Source organism: Opisthocomus hoazin, chromosome 28 (assembly GCF_030867145.1).
Source record: "Opisthocomus hoazin isolate bOpiHoa1 chromosome 28, bOpiHoa1.hap1, whole genome shotgun sequence".
Lineage (NCBI taxonomy): Eukaryota > Metazoa > Chordata > Aves > Opisthocomiformes > Opisthocomidae > Opisthocomus > Opisthocomus hoazin.
The window spans coordinates 3,615,908-3,642,984 of NC_134441.1; the positions used below are offsets into that span (position 1 = coordinate 3,615,908).

At 59.8% G+C, this 27,077-nt stretch overlaps 1 protein-coding gene across 1 annotated transcript; it reads left to right on the plus strand.

Moving 5' to 3' along the window:
* The first annotated feature begins 376 nt into the window (after positions 1-376).
* Positions 377-26,576, plus strand: SNRNP200 (small nuclear ribonucleoprotein U5 subunit 200). The gene is made up of 45 exons (XM_075444607.1): positions 377-480; positions 1,501-1,664; positions 2,112-2,283; positions 4,897-5,089; positions 5,326-5,381; positions 5,967-6,065; positions 6,372-6,524; positions 6,983-7,082; positions 7,267-7,403; positions 8,288-8,371; positions 8,600-8,773; positions 10,522-10,659; positions 10,791-10,946; positions 11,312-11,482; positions 11,865-12,058; positions 12,640-12,763; positions 13,145-13,294; positions 13,461-13,571; positions 14,655-14,786; positions 15,150-15,338; positions 15,876-16,073; positions 16,971-17,123; positions 17,246-17,326; positions 17,642-17,725; positions 18,523-18,629; positions 18,842-18,960; positions 19,228-19,382; positions 19,542-19,731; positions 19,950-20,123; positions 21,637-21,797; positions 22,073-22,300; positions 22,607-22,798; positions 22,880-23,058; positions 23,224-23,375; positions 23,602-23,710; positions 23,882-23,990; positions 24,162-24,351; positions 24,481-24,645; positions 24,840-24,961; positions 25,087-25,230; positions 25,314-25,490; positions 25,579-25,739; positions 25,831-25,912; positions 26,006-26,098; positions 26,218-26,576. Exons 1-45 carry the CDS (start codon positions 436-438, stop codon positions 26,359-26,361), a joined length of 6,411 nt encoding a protein of 2,136 aa, XP_075300722.1. The 5' UTR covers positions 377-435; the 3' UTR covers positions 26,362-26,576.
* Positions 26,577-27,077: the final 501 nt, after the last annotated feature.

The window sequence follows — 27,077 nt, forward strand, 5'->3', positions numbered from 1 at the left end:
GGGGGAGCCAATAGGAGGCGGGCGGGCAGGGAGGTGACCGCTCCTACCCGCCGCGCCCCGAGCCTCAACGGTCAACGGCTCAACCGTCCGCACTGGCCAATCGGAGCGGGCGGGGGCGGCGCGGCCGAGCCAATCACGGCCGGCCCTTGGCGCGTGGGAGCAGCCGAGCCAGGCACTGCCGGACAATCAGAGCGAGGCACTGCCAGCCAATCAGGCTATCCCGCAGCGGTGCATACCGGGAGCTGTAGTTCGGTAGGGCGGAGCCGCGTGGCATGCTGGGAAAGGGCAGCCCGGCGCGTCGAGCCGAGCGCACCGCCCAGAAGCGCTTCCGGTCGCGGTCCCCGCGGGGACGGGACCCACTTCCGCTTGCCCCGGAAGTTCCGTTCCGCGGCCTGCTCCGGTGCGCGGCGGCGCGGCCTCCAGCCCGGCGGAGCCATGGCGGACGTGACCGCCCGCAGCCTGCAGTACGAGTACAAGGCGGTGAGTGCGGCCTCGGGCCTCCCTCGCCTCACCGGCGCCGTTAACCCGGGGGGAGCGGCCTGCCCGAGGCCTAGCGGCGCTCTGCCGGGGCCGGGGGCGTTTCAGACCCCCTTTCTGAGGGTTTTTCCCGGGTTGAGGGTTAAATAGCGCCTCGGGTAATTAAAATGCAAATTGCCTGGGCCGTGAGCAGCGTGGAGAGCGCTGCGGTGAAGGGTTGTGCGGGGGGGGGGTGGAGCGGGCCTGCCGCGGGTCACGGCCAGCCCCCCATCAGCCCCACGGCCCCTGGTCAGCCCCATAGTGGGACCCACGGCCCTCGATCAGCCCCATAGTGGGACCCATGGCCTCTGATCAGCCCCACGGCAGGACCCACAGCCTCTGATCAGCCCCATGGTGGGACCCACGGCCCCCATCAGCCCCACAATGGGACACACAGACCCTGTCAGCGCCGCGATAGCACCCACAGCCCTTGATCGGCCCCATGATAGGAGCCACGGCTCTGATCAGCCCCATGGTGGGACCCACAGCCCCCAATCAGCCACACGACAAGACCTATGGCCCCTGATGAGCCCCACGATGGGACCCACGGCCCCTGATCAGCCCCACAGCAGGGCCCACAGCCCTTATCAGCCCCATGGAAGGACCCATGGCTCCCGATCGGCACCACGATGGGACTCACAGCCCCTGATCCGCCCCACGATGGGACCCACAGCCCCCAGTCAGCCCCACAGCAAGACGTACAGCCCCTGATCAGCCCCACGGCAGGACCCACGGCCCTCAATCAGCCCCACAACGAGACCTATGACCCCGATCAGCTTCCCAGTGAGACCTGTGGCCCCTGAGCAGCCCCACAATGAGACCCGCAGCCCCTGAGCAGCCCCATAGTGGGAGCCACGGCCTCCAGTCAGCTCTACGGCAATACCCACGGCCCCCTGTCAGCCCCACAGCAGGACCCACGGCCGCTGATCAGCCCCACGGTGAGACCCACAGCCCCCCTCAGCCCCTCTTCTCTCTTTCCCCCAGAACTCCAACCTCGTCCTCCAAGCTGACCGCTCGCTGATTGACCGGACGCGGCGGGATGAGCCGACCGGAGAGGTCCTGTCCCTGGTGGGCAAACTGGAGGGGACCCGCATGGGGGACAAGGCCCAGAGAACCAAACCCCAGATGCAGGAGGAGAGACGAGCCAAGTGAGTGTGAGCTCGGAGCCGAGGGCGTGCCGACCCCTCGCTGTAGTTGCCTGAAAAGCACTCCAGGCAGTTAATTTTTCATCCCCATCTTCGAATAGCGCAGCCCTGGTTTGTTTCAGTGCGGTAAACGGGATAGGATTCCACGGCGTTGGGAATAGTTTGTAGGGGAAAAGGTTTTGGTGGTGTGAGCGCAGGGCTGCAGGCTGAAAACCGCCAAGCTGGGAGATGCGGGGATGTTTGCTTTGTTTGGAGTTCTTGCTCCGTGTTAAAACTAAAATTTAAGTGAAAAAATAGAAAATATTTCTTTTTCTCTTTTATTTTTTAAATTAATTATTATTAAAATTAATTATTTTTCAAATAAATGAGAGTAGCCGTGCTTGAAGCAGCGGGAGCAGGGCTCCATGGCGGGGCTGACCCGGGCGCCCTCCTCCCCGCCCCTCTTTCCAGGAGGAGGAAGCGCGACGAGGACAGGCACGACATCAACAAGATGAAGGGTTACACCCTGCTGTCGGAGGGCATCGACGAGATGGTGGGCATCATCTACAAACCCAAGACCAAGGAGACCCGCGAGACCTACGAGGTGCTGCTGAGCTTCATTCAAGCGGCTCTCGGGGACCAGGTGAGGAGGGGGACGCCTCGGGGCGGGGGTCCCTGCCCCGGCAGAGGATTCAGAGCCCCGTCGGGTCTGACTTTTGAATGGTTTGATCCTTCCCTGTAACCCTGCGGTGTCGTGAAGGAGCCGTGAGGTCGCTTAAATGGTCGCTCAGTGGAGAAGCTGGCTGCCCAGGGGCTGGACGGGTGTGCTCTGCGCTGGGTGGAGAACCGGCTGGATGGCCGAGCGCAGAGAGCGCTGGGGAAGGGAGCTCAACCCAGCCGGGGGCCGGTCACGAGCGGTGTCCCCCAGGGCTCGGTTCTGGGTCCGGTCTTGTTTAACATCTTTATCGATGATCTGGCTGAGGGGATTGAGCGCTCCCTCGGTCGGTTTGCAGATGAGTTTAGGGGACCTTAGAAATATCTGCAGGGTGGGGGTCAGGAGGACGGGGCCAGACTCTTTCCAGTGGTGCCCAGCGACAGGACAAAGGGCAACAGGCACAAACTGAAGCAGAGGAAGCTCCAGCTGAACCCGAGGAAGAACTTCTTCCCTCTGAGGGTGACGGAGCCCTGGCCCAGGCTGCCCAGGGAGGCTGTGGAGTCTCCTTCTCTGGAGATATTCCAGCCCCACCTGGCCGCGGTGCTGTGCAGCCTGCTCTGGGTGACCCTGCTTGGGCAGGGGGTTGGGCTGGGGGATCCCAGAGGTCCCTTCCAACCCCAACCATCCTGTGATTCTGTGACAGCAAGCTGGGCGGGAGTGTCAGTCTGCTGGAGGGCAGGAAGGCTCTGCAGAGGGGTCTGGACAGGCTGGATCGATGGGCTGAGGCCAACTGCATGAGGTTCAACAAGGCCAAGTGCCGGGCCCTGCCCTTGGGTCACACCAACCCCACGCAACGCTCCAGGTGTGGGGAGGAGCGGCTGGAGAGCTGCCTGGTGGAAAAGGACCTGGGGGTTCTGGTTGGCAGCCAGCTGACCATGAGCCAGCAGTGTGCCCAGGTGGCCAAGGCGGCCAGCAGCATCCTGGCTTGGATCAGGAATGGTGTGGCCAGCAGGAGCAGGGCAGGGATGGTGCCCCTGTGCTCGGCACTGGTGAGGCCGTACCCCAAGTGCTGTGTGCAGTTCTGGGCCCCTCACTCCAAGCAGGACATGGAAGGGCTGGAGCGTGTCCAGAGAAGGGCAGTGAGGTTGGGGAGGGGGCTGGAGAACAAGTCCAATGAGGAGCGGCTGAGGGAGCTGGGGCTGTTCAGTCTGGAGAAGAGGAGGCTAAGGGGAGATCTTCTTGCTCTCTACAGCTCCCTGACAGGAGGGTGCAGTGAGGGGGGGTTGGTCTCTTCTCCCCAGTAACCAGCAACAGGATGAGAGGAAACGGCCTCAAACTGCATCAGGGGAGGTTCAGATTGGATACTGGGAAAAATTTCCTTACTGGAAGAGCGGTCAGGCCTTGGCCCAGGCTGCCCAGGGCAGTGGGGGAGTCCCCGTCCCTGGAGGGGTTCAGACACCGTGTGGATGTGGCACTTGGGGACACGGTTTAGCAGGCGTGGGGGTGTTGGGGTGACGGCTGGACCTGATGTTCTCAGAGGTCTTTTCCAACCTTCATGATTCAATGATTCAAAGGTTTTGCAAAAAAAGATTTTACTGAAAATTTGGAAAGTGTGATTTTACAGAGTTTGTAGGCAAGGTTCACTCTGTTACTTCTTAAATGAACGGAATATAAAATCGAGGGGGGGTTGGAGTGGAAGATGGTTGACACAGCCTGGCAGAGAAGCGCAGGGGCGTAGGGAGGTCCTCCCGTCGAGTCTCCAGCGCCGGGCTGGACCCTTTGCTTTCGAAACCCCTCCGCAGAGAGGAGCCTCGGTGCCGCTGGGTCCAGAACCGGCCTGAGACCACAACAGGTTGTGTCCAGGGAGTCTGTCTGGCAGCAGTGCAGGGTGTGCTCGCGGTTTAAAGAGGGAGAGAGAGAACCACAGGGATTTAGCTGCTCTTAATCACTGGTTAACCTAGCATTTGTAGAGTGATTGGAAAGAGTTTGCTGTTAAAATCTCAGTAATGGAATATTATGTTTTGAATCGACTGACATGCACACACGATGATAAAAATCCCCCTCGAGTTCAGTGAAAGGCTCACTTCAGACCAAAAGATTTCTGGAGGAGCTCAGCCCAGGCAGTCGGCGCGTTACTCCGAGAAGCGTCCCGCTGCGGGGGGTCACCGGGCGCAGCCCGCTGCGGGCCGGGCGAGCTCCGAGGGCCTCCCTTGGCACCGCTGTTTGTCGGGTCTTGAGGCGATGGCCTTCAGGCATCAGCTCTCCGTCCTGGTCCCAGCCCAGGCGATGCAGACTGTACGCTCCCAGCGCTGCCTGGCACGTGCGGTTCTGTCAGCACCCTCCCGCTAGCCGTCCTGCAGCGCCGGCAAGCACACGGTGTCGGCCGGTTCTGGGACTGCCCCGTGCGAGGGGAGGCCGCACCACCGCGGATGGTTTCGCTCCCTCCACGCTGGCTTTTGGGCTCGGGGACGTTGCGGTGGCACCTTCGCTGTGGGGGTGGCCTTTCGGTGCCTCTGCGAGGGTCCAGAAATGGGAGGGAGCGACCGCGTCCCCTTCCCGTGGCAAAGTTCTTCTCGGTGCGACGCGTTGTTCCGTTGGCAGCCGCGCGACATCCTCTGCGGAGCCGCCGACGAGGTCCTGGCGGTGCTGAAGAACGAGAAGCTGCGCGATAAGGAGAGGCGGAAGGAGATCGACCTGCTGCTGGGACAGACCGACGACACCCGCTACCACGTGCTGGTCAACCTGGGCAAGAAGATCACGGATTACGGCGGAGACAAGGAAATCCAGAACATGGGTACGGGGAGGCGTTGTCGCGGGCTGCGGCTGTCGGGACAGGTTACTGGTGCCAAACCCAGCCGGATTCCGGGGCAGCGTTCGCACGTGGGGAAGGCGGAAAGACGTTTGGAGGGTTTTCAAGCCCCCAGACCGCGTTCTTTTCATCTTCCGGATGCGCAGAGGTGCGGGCGGGCGCCTGGACCTCGCGTCTGGCACCCAGATTTTCCTCTGAGTGAACTCGGCTCTCCCTTGCAGATGACAACATCGACGAGACGTACGGGGTGAACGTGCAGTTCGAGTCCGACGAGGAGGTATGAGGAGGGAGTCTCTGCCCCGTCCCCGCGCTCCGAGCCGCTCCGCAGGGACCGCATGTGTCCCGCGCTCCTCGGGAAAGCGGGCATCGCCTCGAGCTGGGGTGTCTCTGGCGGGAGGAAGCCGGATTATTTTAGCCACAGCTTCCTGGCTTGGGGAGGATTTGTTGATTATCCCGCTAATCCAAGGCTTGTCGTGAGTCAGAGCGATGGGAAACAGATGGTGATATTTAGATCTCGTGGGGAAGCTTGACAGGTCGGGAGGAAGAGAGGAATTCAGATGCGCTGGCTGGAAGGGTTTTGTAGAAATGCTCCCTGGGATTGTTTTTTGGAAGAGGCTGAGGGGACGAGAAGAGAGACACAGAGGGGACTGGTGGGGGAGTCGCTGGCAAAAGCTCTCTGCAGGGAGCAGAAGTGATCTCGTCACGTGGTGCCCTACCTGAGCAGCAGCAGCACGTTCCTGCTAAAAGCACAAGGCAGGCTGTTTCCCCTCGGGAGCGAGTTGCCCAGTTAGTCATTTCTGTCGAGGAAAAGCTGCTCTGTGATGTTTGCCAAAGCCATTTACTGGCGCTCTTCCTTCGGCAGGAGGGCGACGAGGACATCTACGGTGAAGTGCGTGACGAGGCTTCCGATGACGACATGGAGGGGGATGAAGCCGTTGTCCGTTGCACCCTCTCAGCCAACGTGAGTCACCGAGGAACACGTCAGACACAGTTTTGGGGTCGTCTGGAGGGGGGTTGAGGATCCTCTTCGTCTGTGGATGGAGCTAAGGTGGTTTGTGGGTGGAGAGGAGCCTCGGAGCTGTTGGCTGACGGCAGCCAAAATGGATGTTCATAAAATTAACAGCTCTGGCAGCCGCACGGTTGCGCCTGCCGGTCCTCTGCTCCTCTGCCGGGGTAGCGAGAGGCCCCCGGTGCTCGCTCCACGACACGACGCTCGCCTGCCTGCTGCCCTCGCAGCACGGTAACGTTTCCTTGGGTTTGTCTGCAGCTGGTGGCGTCGGGCGAGCTGATGAGTTCGAAGAAGAAGGATCTGCATCCTCGAGACATCGACGCCTTTTGGCTTCAGCGGCAGCTGAGCCGCTTCTACGACGATGCCATCGTTTCCCAGAAGAAGGCGGACGAAGTGCTGGAGATCCTGAAGGTGGGTGGCCACCTGAGACCCGATCAGCCGTCTCAGAATACCTCTCTGTCTGGAGGACAGGAATTTGCCCCGACAGCTCATTACCTGTGTATCTTCACATTAAACGCAATGGTGGATGTGCCGTGTTTGCCAGCAAGATGGAGAAGTGCTGGACTAGGCTGGGCCTGGTCTTAATTCACAGAGGTCTTGTTCTAAGGGGAAGAGGATTGGGTTTTTGTCGGTGTTTGCTGGGAGGTCATCGTAAGTCAAGCGTGTTTCCCTGCTAATTGTGGTGCTGATGCTCGTGTGCGCTGGGCAGGGGAACCGGAGAGGGTGGGATTTTTATCTGGGCACTGGATCGGGACCGAGTCTTGGCGTAGCTGCTGTTCAGCTCCACTCGAGTTCGGTGCTGCGCGAAGCGGGGATTCTCGTTCTGCGGGGCGCGGAGGTAACCGCTTGTTCTTCGCTTCTCCTCCCAGACTGCAAGCGATGACCGGGAATGTGAGAACCAGCTCGTTCTGCTCCTGGGCTTCAACACCTTCGACTTCATTAAAGTCCTGCGGCAGCACCGGATGATGAGTGAGTGGCGTTGGCTGTAACCGTCCCACCTTGTGTCCCTGCTGTTCTGGTGTGATCCTGGAGCAACCCGGGGCTTCTGACTGCCATCGGTGTTGCTTTGTGAAGCTCGGGCCCTTGTTATTTGCCCCCTTCCTGCGGTTCAAGCCTTAACCCCGCCTGCTATCCCTTCCTTTTCTTTCCTCAGTCCTGTACTGCACTTTGCTGGCCAGCGCACAAAGCGAAGCTGAAAAAGAAAGGATAATGGGGAAGATGGAAGCAGATCCTGAGCTGTCGAAGTTCTTGTATCAGCTGCACGAGACCGAGAAGGAAGATCTCATCCGGGTAAGGCCGGAGGGAACCGCGGGCGGGACGAGGAGAGAAATCATGGGATGCTTGCCGCTGTCTGCGGTCGTGGTTGGGCTGTGTGTTTTGTTTGCTGTTCGTGAGAGAGGAGCCCGCTGACTCAGCTGGGATCTTGAAACCATAGGAAGCGTTGCTTAGGTGACGGCTGAGACTCAGCTGAGAGGGCGATGTATTTACCACTTATTATTTTTGAGTCGCTCAGATGTCGGCTTTTCTAGGAAAATGTCAATATCGGCGTGATTCACGTGTTTTGGCTGGTGTTAACTCTCTTGTGACAGCACCGTTCCAGCTCTGGGCCTCCTTGCTGCGAGGCTCACCACGATGAAACACCCTGGTCCCCTCTGATAGGCTCCTAATTACCTGGGGCTGGAACGTGACGCTCAGCAGGTTTATTGGGTTAGCTCTGCTTGCCCTGCGGGTGACAGCAGTTCCGTGACCAATTTGGGGGTTGTTTTGTTGGGGATTAATGCCGTATTCCTGCTTTGTTGCTGGAAAAAAAACCCAGTTATGTTGATGTGAGGGGCCAGTGTGGCGTCTCTGTGTTGGAGGAGCGCTGCTGGCGTGCAGCAGGCTGGGCTTGTGCTGGGGCACTGCGGGTGTGTGTGTCTTCACTCCCTGCTTCCTTTCGTCTGCTCTGCTGGAAGGCAAGTTCATCTCCTGGCCTTGGCAGCACGGGTTTCTGCTGCCAGAAATTCCCGGCTCTGGTTGTGTGAATGCCTGGGCTTGAATGAAATGGCGGCGCGTGGCCCTCCGGTCGTGCGGTCTCGCAGGGTGTGAAGCCGTGCGTGACGGGAGAGCCTGGCAGTCCGCAGAGGAGGCTTGGTGGCTCGTCCCCGGGGCTGAGTTCTCGTCTCTTCACACAGGAGGAACGCTCTCGGCGGGAGCGTGTTCGGCAGTCCCGGATGGATACCGACTTGGAGACGATGGATCTGGACCAAGGAGGAGAGGTAAAGCTCTTGGAAGTCGTTTGTTCCTCGCCCTGGTGACCAGCATCCTCAGGAAGTGCAGAATGAGTGTCTGAAGCGGCACAGGCGGGAAGATACCAAGAACAAGCCCCTGAAGTGCTGAAGAGGCGTTTGCCAGTTGGATGCGCTGCTTTTCCTCCGGTGCCAGGGTGCGAAGGGCAGGAGAGCGTTGTTCTCTAATCCCTGCCCCGTTCCCTTCGCTGTTCCCAGGTGCTGGCTCCCCGGCAGGTGCTGGACTTGGAGGATCTGGTGTTTGCCCAGGGCAGTCACTTCATGGCCAACAAGCGATGCCAGCTCCCCGACGGCTCCTTCCGCCGGCAGCGCAAGGGCTACGAGGAGGTGCACGTGCCTGCGCTGAAGCCAAAGCCTTTCGGCTCCGAAGAGGTCGGTGACCCGCTTTGTTCCCCTGTTGACCCCTGGGGGTGTTGAGTGATGAGGTGACTGGTGGCGTCTGGCTGGGCTTCTGCACGGCTTCGGCACCGTCCCCACGGCATCCCTCTCTCTAAACTGGGGAGAGATGGATTTGATGGCTGGACCGTTCGGTGGGTGAGGAATTGGCTGGGTGGTCGCATCCGGAGGGAAGCAGCCAACGGCTCGGTGGATGGATGGACACCAGGGACCAGTGGTGTCCCTCAGGGGTCTGTACTGGGACCAGTGCCGTCCAGTGTCCCCATTGGTGACACCAACAGCCGGATCCAGCATCCCTCAGCCAGTTTGCTGATGGCTCCGAGCTGCGCGGGGTGGCTGACATGCCGGAGGGACGGGATGGCACCTGAGGGGTGGGTGCATGTGAACCTCATGAGGGTCAGTAAGGCCAAGGGCAGGGTCCTGCGCTGGGATCGGGGTGGCCCCCAGTATCCATACCGGTTGAGGGTGGAGAGCAGCCCTGCCAAGAAGGACAGGGTGTCCTGGGGGGGAAGGCTGGCCATCACCTGGCAGTGTGCACTGGCAGCCCAGAAACCAACCGTGCCCTGGGCTTCACCCCCAGCAGCGTGGGCACAGGGCGAGGGAGGGGATTCTGCCCCTCTGCTCTGCTCTCTGAGCCCCCCGGGAGTCCTGTGTCCAGCTCTGGAGCCCTCAGCACAGGACAGAGCTGGAGCTGTGGGAGTGGGGCCAGAGGAGGCCCCAGCAATGATCCGAGGGCTGGAACCCCTCTGCTGGGAGGAAAGGCTGGGAGAGCTGGGGCTGCTCAGCCTGGAGAGGAGAAGGCACCAGGGAGACCTTAGAGCAGCTGCCAGGGCCTGGAGGGGCTGCGAGAGAGCTGGAGAGGGGCTGTGACAAGGGCCTGGAGTGATGGGACAAGGGGGGATGGCTTTAGACTGAAAGAGGGGAGATTTGGATTAGAAGGCAGAAATTCTTCACCATGAGGGTGGTGAGGCCCTGGGCCAGGTTGGACGGGGCTCTGGGCAGCCTGATCCCATTGCAGATGTCGCTGCTCGTGGCAGGGGTGTTGGACGTGATGGCCTCTAAAGGTCCCTTCCCACCCAAGCTGTTCCTTGATTCTACGAGTTGTTGCTAATATCGTGACAGATCCTCCCTGGGAATCCGCAGGCTTTGGTGTGGCTGTGACTCCTTCTCAGATTTCTTGGCGAATCATTATTTTAAGCTAAGAGATTGCGTGTGTCGGAAGACAGTTCCTGATTTCTAGCTTCTCGCTTCTGGAGTGTGTGTCCTGTGCTGGTGGTTTCTGTCTCGGCGTTCCCTGGCCCCGTTCAGCTGCTCTGCTGAGCCCTCGGCTCTGCTCTTGCTCCCTCCTTGCTGTGATGCGCAGCGGGGGCCGGAGATCTGGCTGACTCGTGGCGTGCCGTGTGATAAATGGCCTCTTTTGATCATGCTGGCTCCGGAAATGTGCTCTGATCTGTCCCATCACGAGAACGTGGTGGGGTTTTGCTTTTCTGATGGTGTAGCCAGCTATGACTTGTACTCGTTGGTGTGCACAGGCCGGCTTTGAGCCGCGTTTGATCTCTTCCTAACGTGCTCCGTGATTCCTGGGCACGGGGGGCTTCTCTTCTGGCCATCTGGAGCCAACATGACCCTCCTGCTCCCCAGGGTGTCTCTGAGGTCTCACACGCGCCCTGCAGCCTGCGAGGTACCGAAACAAAGGCGCTGAGCTCGGTGTTTTCCCTTTCCAGCAACTGGTTTCTGTGGAAAAGCTGCCCAAATACGCCCAGGCTGGATTCGAGGGCTTTAAAACACTGAACCGTATTCAGAGCAAACTCTACCGCGCTGCGCTGGAGTCGGACGAGAACCTGCTGCTGTGTGCTCCCACGGTGAGGGTCCTGGTGTTGGGGTCCTCTGTGGTGGGGGTGAGCTGTTGGGCGGAAAAGGCCGGCCGCCGCGGGCCAGCCTGTACCCTGGAGAGGACAGGAATTCGATAGGACCGGTTCTGCCTGCGTCGTAGGGTGCTGGGAAGACGAACGTGGCGCTCATGTGCATGTTGCGAGAGATAGGGAAGCACATTAACATCGACGGCACCATCAACGTGGACGATTTCAAGATTATCTACGTCGCGCCCATGAGGTCCTTGGTGCAGGAGATGGTGGGCAGCTTCGGGAAGGTAAGGAGAGGCCTGGTCCTGCCCCTGCGTGAACGTAGAGCGGGGAGGATGGGCTTCACTGCGGTGGCTTCGTTGTGTGACGCTTGCAGAAGGATACAAGCTCTGGCAGGAGCTTGTTGGGAGAGGATGAGTTTGGGTTGTGCCTTCTGTCGCCGTTTGTGTCGCCTGCGCTCGCTGGGCTCCGAGCGTGGGTTGATAACGGGCGCTGGACATCAGTGCGGGCGGTGAAATCCGCGCGTTTCTTCCAGCGCTGTGGTGGGACGAGCGTGAAAACGTCTGCGCGCGTCTTCGGGGCTGCGCTGCTCTGACGCTGCCCCGGGGAGCGGGCGCTTGTCCGGCTTAACCGCCTGCGGGCTTCCTCGCAGCGCCTGGCCAGTTACGGCATCAACGTGGCTGAGCTGACGGGGGATCACCAGCTGTGCAAGGAGGAAATCAGCGCTACCCAGATCATCGTCTGCACCCCCGAGAAGTGGGACATCATCACGCGCAAGGGGGGAGAGCGCACCTACACCCAGCTGGTGCGGCTGGTCATCCTGGTGAGCGGCCCCGCAGAATCCCAGCACGGCAGGGGTTGGCAGGGCCCTCTGTGGGTCACCCAGCCCAACCCCCTGCCCAAGCAGGGTCTGGGCAGGGTCACCCAGAGCAGGCTGCACAGCACCGCGGCCAGGCGGGGTCTGAATACCTCCAGAGAAGGGGAAGGCCTGGGCAGAGCCCTGGCTCAGGGGAGGAGGGCGATGGCGGGCGCCGGGTCCGTCGGCGCGATGAAGATGTCTCTGGTGCTTGGTTGGGCAGAGACTCAGGCTTGGGATGGGCGTGCCTCGGTCCACGCAAGCAGCTCTGCTGAGAAACTAAACCAAAAATGGGTGAACAGAGCCAGTTCAGAGCGACTGTAACTCCGTCCCCATCTCCTCCCCGCAGGATGAGATACACCTGCTGCACGACGACCGAGGACCCGTCCTGGAGTCCTTGGTAGCCAGAGCCATCCGCAACATCGAGATGACTCAGGAGGACGTGAGGCTGGTTGGCTTGAGTGCCACCCTCCCCAACTACGAGGACGTGGCTACCTTCCTGCGAGTGGACCCGGCCAAAGGCTTGTTCTATTTTGATAACAGGTACCGTGGAAAGCTGGGAGAGGTCTCGACGGTGGGATTGCAGGTAGCTGTTCAAAGCTAAGACAGACCTGCCTCCTGTGGCAGGCAGTTGAGGTTTATCTGTCAGGTGGTGCCAGGGTCTCACCAGGCCTTCAGCCTACTCTCGGCGTGCCTTTATTTGCTCTTAGATGTGCCGGTGAATGCGTGTTCAGGACTAGAGCAGTTAAATACAGCCTCAGAATGCGTGCCAGGGTTGTCACGCTGGCGAGAAGATGCTTTAGAGACGGCAGATCAACTCTGCTGTACCTGGTGTCGCGTAAGCGGTTTGAAGGAAGCCCGAAATAGGATTATGTTAATTCCTGAAACGCCGGTTTTGCTCCCTGAGCGTGTGCGCAGCGAATGGATTCCAGGGAGCGGGAATGCAGGTTACTGTCCCCTGCCATTTATTCTAAGCAGGCAGAACTGGAGCCATCAAATCTCAGAGTATATCGAAGCGTGTTGAGCTCGGTAGCACGAAACACACGCTGCCTTTTGCCAGGACCTGTGTAGCAGCATTTCTACATTCTTCTGCTCCTTTATGGACTTGGATTTTTTCCTCCCAGCTTCCGACCAGTGCCGCTAGAGCAGACCTATGTGGGTATCACAGAGAAGAAAGCCATCAAACGCTTCCAGATAATGAATGAGATTGTTTACGAGAAGATTATGGAGCACGCAGGGAAGAACCAGGTTTGATACTTTGTTTTGTCGTCCTGATGCACTTAACCCTGGTGCTGGTGGGACTCTTCCGAGTTGCTGTCACTCAGAAATGCTGCAGCAGAGAAGAGGGTCGGTTTGGGTGGCTGATGGCAGCTGGGAGAGGAGGGAACACGGGTTTTCTCTCCGTGCCAGCTTTCTGATCAACGCTTGACCTGTCCATTCAGGACGAGGGAGTTTTTGTGCTGCTGCCCTTTTAGATCAGGAGCTCTGTGCGTGGTTCACAGGGCATCTGGACTGGTTCTAGATCTCTTCGCACCCCGAATACCAGGAGCAGGTTGGGTCAAATGCCTTTGCCAGCTGCAGCCGTAGCGATTCCTCTGTCAGTGACGGTCCTGTGTGCTTGTTTAACAGGTGCTGGTGTTCGTTCACTCCAGGAAGGAGACCGGGAAGACTGCCCGGGCCATCCGGGACATGTGCCTGGAGAAGGATACCCTGGGCCTCTTCTTGCGGGAGGGCTCAGCCTCCACCGAGGTCCTGAGGACCGAAGCTGAGCAGTGCAAGGTAACTGCCCGGCTGGGGTCATTCTAACAGAGCGATCGCAGCAAAGATGCCGCCAGTTCGGTGCTGTTCCGCAGCCTGTCCTCTAGGATACGCACTGCCTTCCGTTTCTCCCTGGTGTTACTGGGCTTGGGTAGAAAACCTAGAGCTGGTTGTGTTTCTGCTGCAGAACCTGGAGCTGAAGGACCTCCTTCCTTACGGCTTCGCCATTCACCACGCCGGGATGACGCGGGTGGACCGGACGCTGGTGGAGGATCTGTTTGCTGACAAGCACATTCAGGTGAGCCTCGCCTCCCAGGAGGAGCTGCACGTTTCTTTGGCTCACGTACTTCACAAGAACCGCTTGAGCCGTGTTTCCCAATAGCCCCTGGGGCAAATTCAAGAGGATCAAGCGTAGCCACCCCCCATCCGCTCTACTGAAGCTGGTGCCTGATGAAGGCAGCCTTGATCTGCTCATACAGAATAGAAACTGAAAGCATGTGGCCAGGAGCAGAGAGGGTGAAAGCTCCTCCCGTAGGCCTCGCTGAGTGTTTAAAGCTAGAGGTCTGTCCCAGAGCAGGCTGGCTCCTCCGCAGCTGCTGCTTCGGCAAAACCCCATCCAAGCAGTTTCCTGGCTGCGTCGTCAATGGGAGGCGAAGGATTTTCACAGAATCACAGAATCACAGAATAGTAGGGGTTGAAATGGACCTCTGTGGGTCATCTAGTCCAACCCTCCTGCTGAAGCAGGGTCACCTACAGCAGGCTGCACAGGACCTTGTCCAGGTGGGTCTTGAATATCTCCAGAGAAGGAGACTCCATAACCTCCCTGGGCAGCCTGTTCCAGGGCTCCGTCACCCTCAGAGGGAAGAAGTTCTTCCTCATGTTCAGACGGAACTTCCTGTGCCTCAGTTTGTGCCCGTTGCCCCTTGTCCTGTCACTGGGCACCACTGGAAAGAGTCTGGCCCCGTCCTCCTGACACCCACCCTGCAGATATTTAGAGGCATTTCTAAGGTCCCCTCTCAGCCTTCTCTTCTTCAGGCTGAACAAGCCCAGCTGCCTCAGCCTTTCCTTGTAGGAGAGATGCTTCAGTCACCTCATCATCCTCGTAGCCCTGCGCTGGACTCTCTCCAGCAGCTCTTCATCTTTCTTGAACTGGGGAGCCCAGAACTGGACACAGTTCCCAGGGTTGTGCAGGGAGCTGGGAAATTCGGGCAGAGATCTTGCTGTGTGTCTGACCTTCCTCTGCTGAGCTGTCGAGACGGTCGCAGTTCTCGGTCTTTCTCCCTGTTGTGCGTGTCTCTAAGGTCACGACCAGCATTTTAGATCCCTTTTTTCCCTAGGAGGAGGCTTCGGCCTGGCTTTGATTGCTGTTTTGCTTCTGCAGGTGCTGGTCTCCACAGCCACGCTGGCCTGGGGGGTGAACCTCCCCGCTCACACCGTCATCATCAAGGGGACGCAGGTGTACAGCCCCGAGAAGGGCCGCTGGACCGAGCTGGGGGCTCTGGACATCCTCCAGGTGAAGTTCTGGTAACAGACGCTGCCGGGACCCGGGGCAGGGCTTTTCCTTTCCCACTGGGGTCTGCTTTTGTATTTTCTCAGTGCAGTCGCTCCCTGTTCTCTGCTGCCAGACGGCCCCAGCTGTTCTGGGAGCAGCCCTGCTGGGAGGGCAGAGGAGAAGCAGATCAGTAGGAGAGGATGGATGATTCCTCTCCCAGCATCTTGCCCAGACACACCTGAGATATTTCTGTGTGTCTCCTGCCAGCTAGAAGGAACAGCAGGCTGAGCAATCTGGCAGCGAAGCCCCAGGACACGGCATCAAGGAGAAACTGCCAAGATAAAAACTTTTATGTCTTGCTGACCTCGGCTTCTCGTTCCTTAGATGCTGGGGCGTGCCGGGAGGCCTCAGTACGACACCAAAGGAGAGGGGATCCTGATCACGTCCCATGGCGAGCTGCAGTACTACCTGTCCCTGCTCAACCAGCAGCTCCCCATCGAAAGTCAGATGGTGTCGAAGCTCCCGGACATGCTGAACGCCGAGACTGTGCTCGGCAATGTCCAGAACGCAAAGGTGAGTGCGAATCTTTGCTTTCCCCACGTACTGTGCCCTGCGTTGCGCCCAGAGAGCTGGTGGGGAATTGCAGGGGCCAGGGGATGATCTGTGTTGGGGAAAGGCGTTGTTGTACGAGAGCGCAGAAACTTGCAACCTTTGGTGCCTGGGGAGCAGATTTTTCAGAGATCTGGAGGGGCAGCCAGGAGAACTGCCGGCCTGTAAGGCTGGCTGGTGTCAGGCAAGTGGGTCGGTGCTTCTGTAATTCAGAGCAGCTTTCTCCACGTGAAGAAGGACACTGGGGAAAAGTCTGGCTGTGAAGGGTGGGGTTTTTTCTTTTTTAATTCCTTCATATTTTTCTGTTACGGGAGAAGAGTTGTTTATGGCTCTGCTGGGCTTCAAAGCTCTGGTTTGGCGTTGACCCATCAGGATTCAGCTGGGCCCAGCCTGCTGTGTTCTGTGCTAGCACTGGGAGCACCGGGCTGCGAGCCGGAGCGTCGCCCTTGCTTCCCGAGAGTTGTGTTCGTCGGCTCTGATGGCACGTTGGTGTTTCCTCAGGATGCGGTGAATTGGCTGGGCTACACGTACCTGTACATCCGAATGCTGCGCTCGCCCACTCTCTACGGGATATCCCACGATGATCTGAAGGGGGATCCGCTGCTGGACCAGCGCCGCCTGGATCTGGTGCACACTGCAGCCCTCATGTTGGACAAGAACAACCTGGTGAAGTACGACAAGAAGACAGGGAACTTCCAGGTGAGACGGGGTCTGGGAAAGGCGCTGCGCCCCAGCAGAGCTGGCCTCTGCTCTGCCCTGGGGAGGCCCCATCTGCAGTGCTGGGTCCAGTGCTGGGCTCCCCAGTGCAAGAAAGATGAGGAGCTACTGGAGAGAGTCCAGCGCAGGGCTACGAGGATGAGGAGGTGACTGGAGCATCTCTGTTACGAGGAGAGGCTGAGGGAGCTGGGCTTGTTCAGCCTGGAGAAGAGAAGGCTGAGAGGGGACCTTAGAAATGCCTCTAAATATCTGCAGGGTGGGGGTCAGGAGGACGGGGCCAGACTCTTTCCAGTGGTGCCCAGCGACAGGACAAGGGGCAACGGGCACAAACTGACCCGGCTGGACGTGGTGCTGTGCAGCCTGCTCTGGGTGACCCTGCTTGGGCAGGGGGCTGGGCTGGGTGACCCACAGAGGGCCCTTCCAGCCTCGACCATCCTGGGATTCTGTGGGAGCATCCTCTGGCTGTGAGAAAGGATGCAAGAGGCATCTCGCCGATTAAATAGCGATCCCAGGGCGTGCTGCGTCCTTCAGACGTGCTGCTGTGCACGTCTGTGATTCCAGGGAGCTGCGTGCTGCCACAGAGATCTAAAACCTGGCCCTCAGTCGGTCGGTGCTGTGCGTTTGCTGCAAATTCACATTCCTGTTCCATTTTCATTGCTTTGGAGGCAGTGAGATGAGAAAGGGGAGGCTGTGGTGTGTGGAATGGTGTGCCAGGTAAAGCAGCTTTCCTGGGTGATTCGTAGCCTGAGAAGTTAGGCTTAGCTTGTCTGGAGACGTCTCCCCTGCTGCAGCCCAGGTCCTGTTCAGCGTCTTCGGTCTGTGCCACGAACAGTCGGGCGTCTTCCCGCTGCTTCACTCTGGCTGTTGTCCTTGTGGCAGGTGACAGAGCTGGGCCGCATCGCTAGCCACTACTACATCACCAACGACACGATGCAGACTTACAATCAGCTCCTGAAACCCACCCTGAGTGAAATCGAGCTGTTCCGGGTCTTCTCGCTGTCCTCGGAGTTCAGGAACATCACCGTGAGGGAGGTACGGAGGCTGCGTCCCGAGCAAGACAGCCCTGAGGCATGGGTGTTGACGCTGCAGGGGAGGGCGCAGAGCTTTGCCCTGTGAGGGACCTTTCTCATCTCTCCTGCCTTGGTTTTCTGCAGGAGGAGAAGCTCGAGCTTCAAAAGCTGCTGGAGCGAGTTCCCATCCCGGTGAAGGAGAGCATAGAGGAGCCCAGTGCCAAGGTGAGCCCTGCCTGCCCCCTCGAGGGGACTTCTCTGCCTGTCTTGGGGGGAGCGGGGATCCGTGGGGGAGAGCTGTCGTGGTAAATGGCCCCCCCGGGGAGGAGTTCTGCTCTCTGCCCTCGGTGGGACATCCTGGGCTGCGTCAGAGGTGCTCGAAGAGCTGCAGTTGCTTCTTGTCTCTGGTCGAGCGCGCTGTCCTGCGGCGTGGGACAGTCAGTCCCCCTCCATCGCTCCTGTCCTGCCACGCGTCGGAGCCCGCCGGGATCAGGCTGGGGTGTGGGGGGCACTCAGAGCCTCTCTGTTCTGCTTCCCCAGATCAACGTGCTCCTCCAGGCCTTCATCTCCCAGCTGAAGCTGGAAGGGTTTGCTCTCATGGCAGACATGGTGTACGTTACCCAGGTGAGCGAGGAAGCGCGGCGGGGGCCTCTCTTTCCATTTAGGGGTGTGTAGTCCAGCCATGTCTTGGTCTCAAGACAACTATTTGCACCTCAGAAATGTACTTTGTGGTCATAAATGGCTTTGAAAATAATGAGAGCTGCGAGTGGTGAGAAGGTCCAACGCCTGTCAGGATGGGAGTTAGATCCTCTTTGGAGTCTCCTATTTCTAATTGAAATAACTCAGCGCTAGAGGACTACAGAGCAGCCTGATTCTTCTGCCACGAATGCCGAGCTCCCAAGGCTGGGAGTCAAGTTGTTGCTCCACCTCGAGGTGTTTGGGATGAAGGACCTTTAAGGATAACTCAATACTTGAAGTATAATTAAGTGTATTAAGCATAACTCAAGACTCAAATGGGTTTTAGAAGACAGATGGGGAAAGACTTTTTACCAGGGCCTGTAGTGATAGGACAAGGGATAACGGTTTTAAACTGAAAGAGGGGAGATTTGGGTTGGATATACAGAAGAATTTTTTTACTCTGAGGGTGGTGAGGTGCTGGGGCAGGTTGCCCAGAGAAGCTGTGGATGTCCCCTCCCTGGAAAGATTTAAATTTAGGTTGGACATGGCTCAGAGCAATCTGATGGAGTGAAAGATGTCCCAGCCCATGGCAGGGGGTTTGGACTAGGTGACTTTTAAAAGGTCCCTTCCCACCCAAACCATGCGATCATCGTGTGGCTGGGCAGGAAAACGGGTGGAAAGGAGGGAAGAGTTAGACGTGGTGGTCGCAGCCACGCTGTGAGAGCTGCTCTCTGTTCCCCCAGTCTGCTGGGCGGCTGATGCGTGCCATCTTCGAGATCGTCCTGAACCGCGGCTGGGCCCAGCTCACCGACAAGACCCTGAACCTCTGCAAGATGATCGACAAACGGATGTAAGTGAAGGTCCCAGAGGTATTTTGGCATTGCAGGCTGGATGAGGTTCTTCAGCGTAGCCTGGCTAGGTCTGCAGAGGTTGGGAAGGGGAACGTTTGCGGCTGTCGGGGTGTCTGGCCGCGGGCTGGTCTTCGGCAGCGTGGGGAACCTCGGTGCTCTGAAGGCTTTGTCCCTGTTCCTTTGCCCGTGTCACCCGGCGGTGTCCTCGCAGGTGGCAGTCCATGTGCCCTTTGCGCCAGTTCAAGAAGCTGCCTGAAGAAGTGGTGAAGAAAATCGAGAAGAAGAATTTCCCGTTTGAGCGGCTCTACGACTTGAACCATAACGAGATAGGTACGGAGGTGCGGGCAAATGCGGCAGGGAGAGGTGTCTGCCTCTTGCTTCTCCTCCGCCGTGTTTTCACTTAGAAACTGGGGGGCTTGTTCCTGTCTGATGGAAGGAGCAGAACTGGTGAGGTCTTGCTACAGCCTGAGGGGGGCAGGGGCTTTGCCCTGGCACCTTCCATCTGCTTGGATCACCCGTACTCCATAGAGTTCAGTTTGGGAGCTGCTGGTCACCCTGTCGTCCGTCTGTCCTGACGACGGCGCCGTTCTGTTGCAGGGGAGCTGATCCGAATGCCCAAGATGGGCAAGACAATCCACAAATACGTTCATCTGTTTCCCAAGCTGGAGCTCTCGGTCCACTTGCAGCCTATTACCCGCTCCACCCTGAAAGTGGAGCTCACCATTACCCCTGACTTCCAGTGGGATGAAAAGGTGAGCCGTGCAGCTGATTATCGCCGGGCTAAATACCGTGCTGGGGGTAGGAGGGCACTTCTGGGGCGGGATCGCTGTGGGAGGGCTGGTTCAGCTCCTGGAGGTGTGGAAGGAGGGGATCTGGGCTCTGCTGCGAAGGTAACGGCTGCCCTTGCTCAGGTGCACGGTTCATCCGAAGCTTTCTGGATCCTGGTGGAGGATGTGGACAGCGAAGTGATCCTGCACCACGAGTACTTCCTGCTGAAAGCCAAGTACGCGCAGGACGAGCACCTCGTCACCTTCTTCGTGCCCGTGTTTGAGCCGCTGCCCCCGCAGTACTTCATCCGGGTGGTCTCCGACCGCTGGCTCTGTGAGTCTCGCTGTGCCGCGAGCACCTCGGTTATCCCGCAGTGGCTCTCCCTGGGGTGTGAGCGGGCAGCTCAGGGCCTCTCCTCGCGCCGTGCTGGGGGAAAGGCTTCTGACATCCAAGTGACGGCAGGGCTGGGGATCCCCCTGACCGAGGGAGCTCAGAGACAAAACAGCTGGGAGGGCTTTTGGAGATGAAAACGGTTTTTCCGTGTCTGACAGCCTGCGAGACCCAGCTGCCCGTTTCCTTCCGCCACCTGATCCTCCCTGAGAAGTACCCCCCTCCGACCGAGCTGCTGGACCTGCAGCCGCTGCCCGTGTCGGCTCTGCGAAACAGCGCCTTCGAGAGCCTCTACCAGGACAAGTTCCCTTTCTTCAACCCGATCCAGACTCAGGGTGGGTATCGCCTCTGCTCACCTCCTCCCAACTGCCTCTCGGTGAGCCCTGACCCTTTTGGGGCCTTTGAGCTTTCACCGTCCCGTGGCCTCAGCTTTGGGGGGGTTGTTCACATAATGCGAAGAACTTCTGTAGCAAATAGTGAATCACAGAATCACAGCATGGCAGGGGTTGGAAGGGACCTCTGTGGGGTCACTCAGCCCAACCCCCTGCCCAAGCAGGGTCACCCAGAGCAGGGGGCACAGCACCGCGGCCAGGCGGGGCTGGAATATCTCCAGAGAAGGAGACTCCACAGCCTCCCTGGGCAGCCTGGGCCAGGGCTCCGTCACCCTCAGAGGGAAGAAGTTCTTCCTCGGGTTCAGCTGGAGCTTCCTCTGCCTCAGTTTGTGCCCGTTGCCCCTTGTCCTGTCGCTGGGCACCACTGGAAAGAGTCTGGCCCCGTCCTCCTGACCCCCACCCTGCAGATATTTATGGGCATTTCTAAGGTCCCCTCTCAGCCTTCTCTTCTCCAGGCTGAACAAGCCCAGCTCCCTCAGCCTCTCCTCGTAGGAGAGATGTTCCAGCCCCCTCCTCATCCTCGTAGCCCTGCGCTGGACTCTCTCCAGTAGCTCCTCATCTTTCTTGATCTGGGGAGCCCAGAACTGGACGCAGCACTGCAGATGGGGCCTCCCCAGGGCAGAGCAGAAGGGAAGGAGAACCTCCCTCGCCCTGCTGCCCACACTCCTCTTGATGCACCCCAGGATCCCATTGGCCTTCTTGGCACCCAGGGCACGCTGCTGGCTCATGGTCACCCTGTCGTCCCCCAGCACTCCCAGGTCCCTCTCCACAGAGCTGCTCTCCAGCAGCTCCGCCCCAGCCTGTCCTGGTGCCTGGGGTTGTTCCTCCCCAGGTGCAGGACCCTGCCCTTGCCCTTGTTGAACCTCATCAGGTTCCTCTCTGCCCAACTCTCAAGCCTGTCCAGGTCTCGCTGGATGGCAGCACAGCCTGCTGGTGCATCCACCACTCCTCCCAGTTTGGTGTCATTTTTGTATCCCCTCTGCCTCCCTGAGCCTCAGGGGTTTGATGGTTTGAACTCTTTCTCCACGGGCCGGAGTATATTTGACGTGCTCCTCAAGCAGCCCTGCCCCTGTCCTGCAGCCGCAGGTTTGCTGCTGGAAGCTGTGTCTGTGCTGACACCGTGGCTCAGGCTCACAGAGCCGCCTGGCCCCGAACTTCTCCGTCTGAGCTGCCTGTAGGGGTGGAGTTGTGAGCGAGCCAGAGCTGCCCTGTCCATGTTTCTCTGCCAGGGCTTAGCCAGAGTAGGGAATTCACACTTAGGAGCTACTGTGACAGACTAGAGCCTGTTTTGCTCAGTGGATCTGGGGCTAAAACCCTTAAACAGCCTTTTCTGTAGCTCCTCGCTGTGTGGGCTGGGTCCAGGCTGTGTTTTCCCTGCCCGTTTCTGGAGCTTTGATAGAAATCCGTGAAGATTTTGCTTAAACTGCTCTCTTCTGTGTTGTCCGTGTGTCCCCAGTGTTCAACACGGTTTATAACAGCGACGACAACGTGTTCGTGGGTGCCCCCACGGGCAGCGGAAAGACCATTTGTGCTGAATTTGCCATCCTGAGGATGTTGCTCCAGAACTCGGAGGGACGCTGCGTGTACATCACCCCCATGGAGGCCCTGGCAGAGCAGGTAAGCCCGGCGTCCTGGGGAGGAGTGGAGCCTCACCCCGGCTTAGACTGGCTTCCTCACTCCCCGCTTCACTTTCCCTCATCCCTCCTTTGCCGTCACGTCCCTCGGGATGGCTCCAGAGTCTTTGATTAACTGTGGGCTCTCTGAGGGAGCAAAGAGACACCGTCCCACTGCTGACTTGCTGGTGTTGGTGTGTGCACGTGTGGGTCTCCAGGGATCTGGGAGGGTTTGTTCTAATCTGAAGTTACCAACAACATCCCTCGCGTTTTTGGCAGGTCTTCCTGGACTGGTACGAGAAGTTCCAGGAGCGTCTCAACAAGAAGGTGGTCTTGCTAACGGGGGAGACCAGCACCGACCTGAAGCTGCTGGGCAAAGGCAACATCATCATCAGCACCCCTGAGAAATGGGACATCCTCTCGCGACGCTGGAAGCAGCGCAAGAACGTCCAGAACGTCAACCTCTTCATCGTGGACGAAGTGCACCTCATCGGGGGCGAAAATGGGGTGCGTCTGGCGGGGTGGGGAGGGCGCTGCTCGTTTGAGCGATGCTCGTCATCGTCTCGGGAGTAGAACCGCTGCGGGGCGGGGGGTTGTTCACTCCTGTCTGCTCTGAGGTCGGCTTTTCCTGCCGGGATTTTCCCCAGGCTGCGGGATGGGCTGGGGTAGGAGGGCCATGGCCTTTGGGAAGCTCAGGAGTGGTATCCCCTGGGGTCTCCGTCGCCGAAGCTCGGCTGGGAGAGGCGTCCGCGGTGCGCGGAGCTCGGTGTTCCCCTCCTGTTCCTGCTACAACCCGCCTTCTCCCGCCCGCAGCCGGTGCTGGAGGTCATCTGCTCCCGCATGCGCTACATCTCCTCCCAAATCGAGCGGCCCATCCGCATCGTGGCCCTCAGCTCGTCCCTGTCCAACGCCAAGGACGTGGCTCACTGGCTGGGCTGCAGTGCCACCTCCACCTTCAACTTCCACCCCAACGTCCGCCCCGTGCCCCTGGAGCTGCACATTCAGGTAGGGTTCGGGCAACCTCGTCTCCTTTCCCTCCCGCCCGCTCTCTGGCCAGCGTCACTGCCTGCTCCTCTTCCCCTGCAGGGCTTCAACATCAGCCACACGCAGACTCGCCTGCTCTCCATGGCCAAGCCCGTCTACCACGCCATCATGAAGCACTCGCCCAAAAAGCCGATCATCGTCTTCGTCCCGTCCCGCAAGCAGACGCGGCTCACGGCCATCAACATCCTCACCACCTGCGCCTCGGATGTCCAGAGGCAGAGGTGAGGGTGCTGTGGCCTGGGTCTCTCCTCTTGACTGAGGCAGGGGCAAGCTTCTGGGCTGAGGGACAACCAGTGATGGGACAGGGTCTCCTTAGACATCGCTGGGGCATCTGCTGTGAAATAGGGGAGGATGGGCCTGGTCTCTTCACTCCTGCTCTCCGGCAGGTTCCTGCACTGCATGGAGAAGGATCTGGTACCCTACCTGGACAAGCTGAACGACAACACGCTGAAGGAGACGCTCGTCAACGGGGTGGGCTACCTGCACGAGGGGCTGACCGCCATGGAACGGCGAGTGGTGGAGCAGCTCTTCAGCTCCGGTGAGTGGGGTGGGACGGGGCCACGCCACTTCTACCCGTAAACCCTTTTCCCCAGAGCTTGGCAGTGCCCAGTGTCTTCAGACAGGAGACAGCAGCTTGCCCAAGCCTTTTCTGGACCTCGCTGTGTGTCGATACCCATCTGCCCGCGTGCAGAACCCCTTGGATCTCTGTCCCCGCGGTCTCCGGGACGCAGAGAGACCCTGACCGCTCCCCGTGTGCCTTGCAGGAGCGGTTCAGGTGATGGTTGCCTCCCGCAGCCTCTGCTGGGGTATGAACATCGCCGCTCACCTCGTCATCATCATGGACACGCAGTACTACAACGGCAAGATCCACGCGTGAGTGCGTTGCGCTGCGGGCGACGCCGGCCGTGCCTTCCCTCGGTGTTCCGGCCGCGCTAGCACGGGGAACGAGGCCCTGATCCCAAAGGGCTTCATCCCTGTCCGGGCAGGGGCTGGGAATCGCTGGAGAGCGGTGGGAGCTTCGTTAACTCCCTCTCCGTGTCCCAGGTACGTGGATTACCCCATCTACGACGTGCTGCAGATGGTGGGCCACGCCAATCGCCCGCTGCAGGACGACGAGGGCCGCTGCGTCATCATGTGCCAGGGATCCAAGAAGGTGGGTGAGCGGTGGGGCACCGTTCCTGGCCCGTGAGTGTCCGTCTCCTGCCTGGGGCCTGGGTTTCTCCTCCCAGCTTTGGGCCAGCTGATGGGTAACCCAGAGGTGCTGCGGGATTTTGGAGGTTCTGGGCTTTATTTACCCCTTCCCTCTGCTCCTGCCCCGCTGTAGGATTTCTTTAAGAAATTCCTCTACGAGCCCCTGCCGGTGGAGTCACACTTGGACCACTGCATGCACGATCACTTCAATGCCGAGATTGTCACCAAGACCATCGAAAACAAGCAGGATGCAGTGGACTACCTCACCTGGACGTTCTTGTATCGCAGGATGACGCAGAATCCAAACTACTACAACCTGCAAGGTGAGCGGAGGGCTCTGCACCGCTGGGTGCGGGGTTCAGGGCTGGGGGGGGACCCTCTGCTTCCCCAGATCGGCTTCTCGCCGTCGCGGGGAGTTGCTGAGCCCCGCCGCGACGCTGCTGTGCCCGCAGGCGTGTCCCACCGGCACCTCTCGGATCACCTCTCCGAGCTGGTGGAGCAGACCCTCAGCGACCTGGAGCAGTCCAAGTGCATCAGCATCGAGGACGAGATGGACGTGGCTCCTCTGAACCTGGGGATGATCGCCGCCTACTACTACATCAACTACACCACCATCGGTAAGGGCTCCACGAGGGGACGGGTACCGCTCGCTGGCGCGCCCGCGCTCTGTCCGGGACGAGGTGCCCCGAGCGTGCTCGGCGCGTCGGACTCCGTCCTTCAGCACGGGGCTGCGTGTCGTCTGCCTGAAGGCACCGCGGGGTTTAATGCTGTCAGGTTTTCCCTGACCCCTCTGCCTCTCCGGCTTCCCCAGAGCTCTTCAGCATGTCTCTCAACGCCAAGACCAAGGTGCGGGGGCTGATCGAAATCATCTCCAACGCCGCCGAGTACGAGAACATCCCCATCAGGCACCACGAGGACAACTTGCTGCGGCAGGTGAGCGGCAGCGCGGCGGATGCAGGGCCGGACGTGGGTTCCTGCGGGGCCGGGGGAAGGACGCTGCCCGCGTTTTCGGCTGTGCGGGGCTAAAGCACCGACGCCTTGATCGTTTCTCCCCGTAGCTGGCCCAAAAAGTCCCCCACAAGCTGACCAACCCCAAATTCAACGATCCCCACGTGAAGACCAACCTCCTGCTGCAGGCTCACTTGTCGCGCATGCAGCTGAGCGCTGAGCTGCAGTCGGACACCGAGGAGATCCTCAGCAAGGTGCGACGGGGCGGGTGGGAACCCCTCTTGTGTCGCTGCACTGCCTGGCTGCCTGCTGACCCGTCCCCGTCCCTCGCCTCCAGGCGATCCGGCTGATCCAGGCCTGCGTGGACGTGCTGTCCAGCAACGGCTGGCTCAGCCCCGCGCTGGCCGCCATGGAGCTGGCGCAGATGGTGACGCAGGCCATGTGGTCGAAGGATTCCTACCTCAAGCAGCTGCCTCACTTCACCTCCGAGCACATCAAGCGCTGCACGGACAAGGTGATGCTGGGTTGGGGAGGGGGGAAGCGCTGTGGTCCTGCCCTCACCCGCTGAGGAGCCCCGAGGGCTGAGAACTTCTTCCTCGCAGGGGGTGGAGAGCGTCTTCGACATCATGGAGATGGAGGACGAGGACCGCAACGCCCTGCTGCAGCTCTCGGACGCCCAGATCGCCGACGTCGCTCGCTTCTGTAACCGGTACCCCAACATCGAGCTCTCCTACGAGGTGGTGGAGAAGGAGAGCATCCGCAGGTGAGGCGGGCGGGTGGGCCGGCGCGGCCCCTCGGCGCGGTGCCGGCAGGGGGACACGCGCTGACCCTCGGCTTCGGTTCTCTGGGCGCAGCGGGGGGCCCGTGGTGGTGCTGGTGCAGCTGGAACGCGAAGAGGAGGTCACCGGGCCCGTCATCGCTCCGCTTTTCCCCCAGGTGCGTGCCAAACCGGGGCGGCAGAAGCTCGGGGGGGGGTGTGTGTGTATTTGCCCGCTGCCCCCAGCCCGTTAACTCTTCCCTCTCCGGCAGAAACGCGAGGAGGGTTGGTGGGTGGTGATCGGCGACTCCAAATCCAACAGCCTCATCTCCATCAAGCGGCTGACGCTGCAGCAGAAAGCCAAGGTGAGCGGGACGGGGCGGCGGGCGGCCGGCACCCCGACGGAGGCCGTTCGGCCGGGCCGGGTGGGTGCCCGCTCTCCCCAGTGCCACCCCAACGCCGGCTCTTCCCCCCCGCTGCGCAGGTGAAGCTGGATTTCGTGGCCCCGGCGACGGGGACGCACAACTACACCTTGTACTTCATGAGCGACGCCTACATGGGCTGCGACCAGGAGTACAAGTTCAGCGTGGACGTGAAGGAAGCGGAGAGCGACAGCGACTCCGACTAACGAGGGGCCCCGACGCGGATCCCCCCGCGGCTCAGCCACCGAACCCTGGCCCCGGTAGCGCTTGCGTCGCCTCCCTTTGCCTGCATTCCCTGTATTTTCCCGTTTGTTTTTCTTTATTTGAAGGTGTCGATGGCTTTGTACAGTGTTTTTTTAGACCGGAGCTGCGCGCAGAAGCGTGACTGCGGCAGCTGGAATAAACCTTGAGCCCTGTCTCACCCTCTGTGCTGCTGGGTCTGGGGGGGAAAGGGGAGACAGGCGCGACCCCGAGGCCGTCCCCCAACTCACAGAACCACAGAATGGCAGGGGTTGGCAGGGCCCTCTGTGGGTCACCCAGCCCAACCCCCTGCCCAAGCAGGGTCACCCAGAGCAGGCTGCACAGCACCGCGGCCAGGCGGGGCTGGAATATCTCCAGAGAAGGAGACTCCACAGCCTCCCTGGGCAGCCTGGCCCAGGGCTCCGGCACCCTCAGAGGGAAGAAGTTCTTCCTCGGGTTCAGCTGGAGCTTCCTCTGCTTCAGTTTGTGCCCGGTGCCCCTTGTCCTGTCGCTGGGCACCACTGGAAAGAGTCTGGCCCCGTCCTCCTGACCCCCACCCTGCAGATATTTATGGGCATTTCTAAGGTCCCCTCTCAGCCTTCTCTTCTCCAGGCTGAACAAGCCCAGCTCCCTCAGCCTTTCCTCGTAGGAGAGATGCTCCAGTCCCCTCCTCATCCTCGTA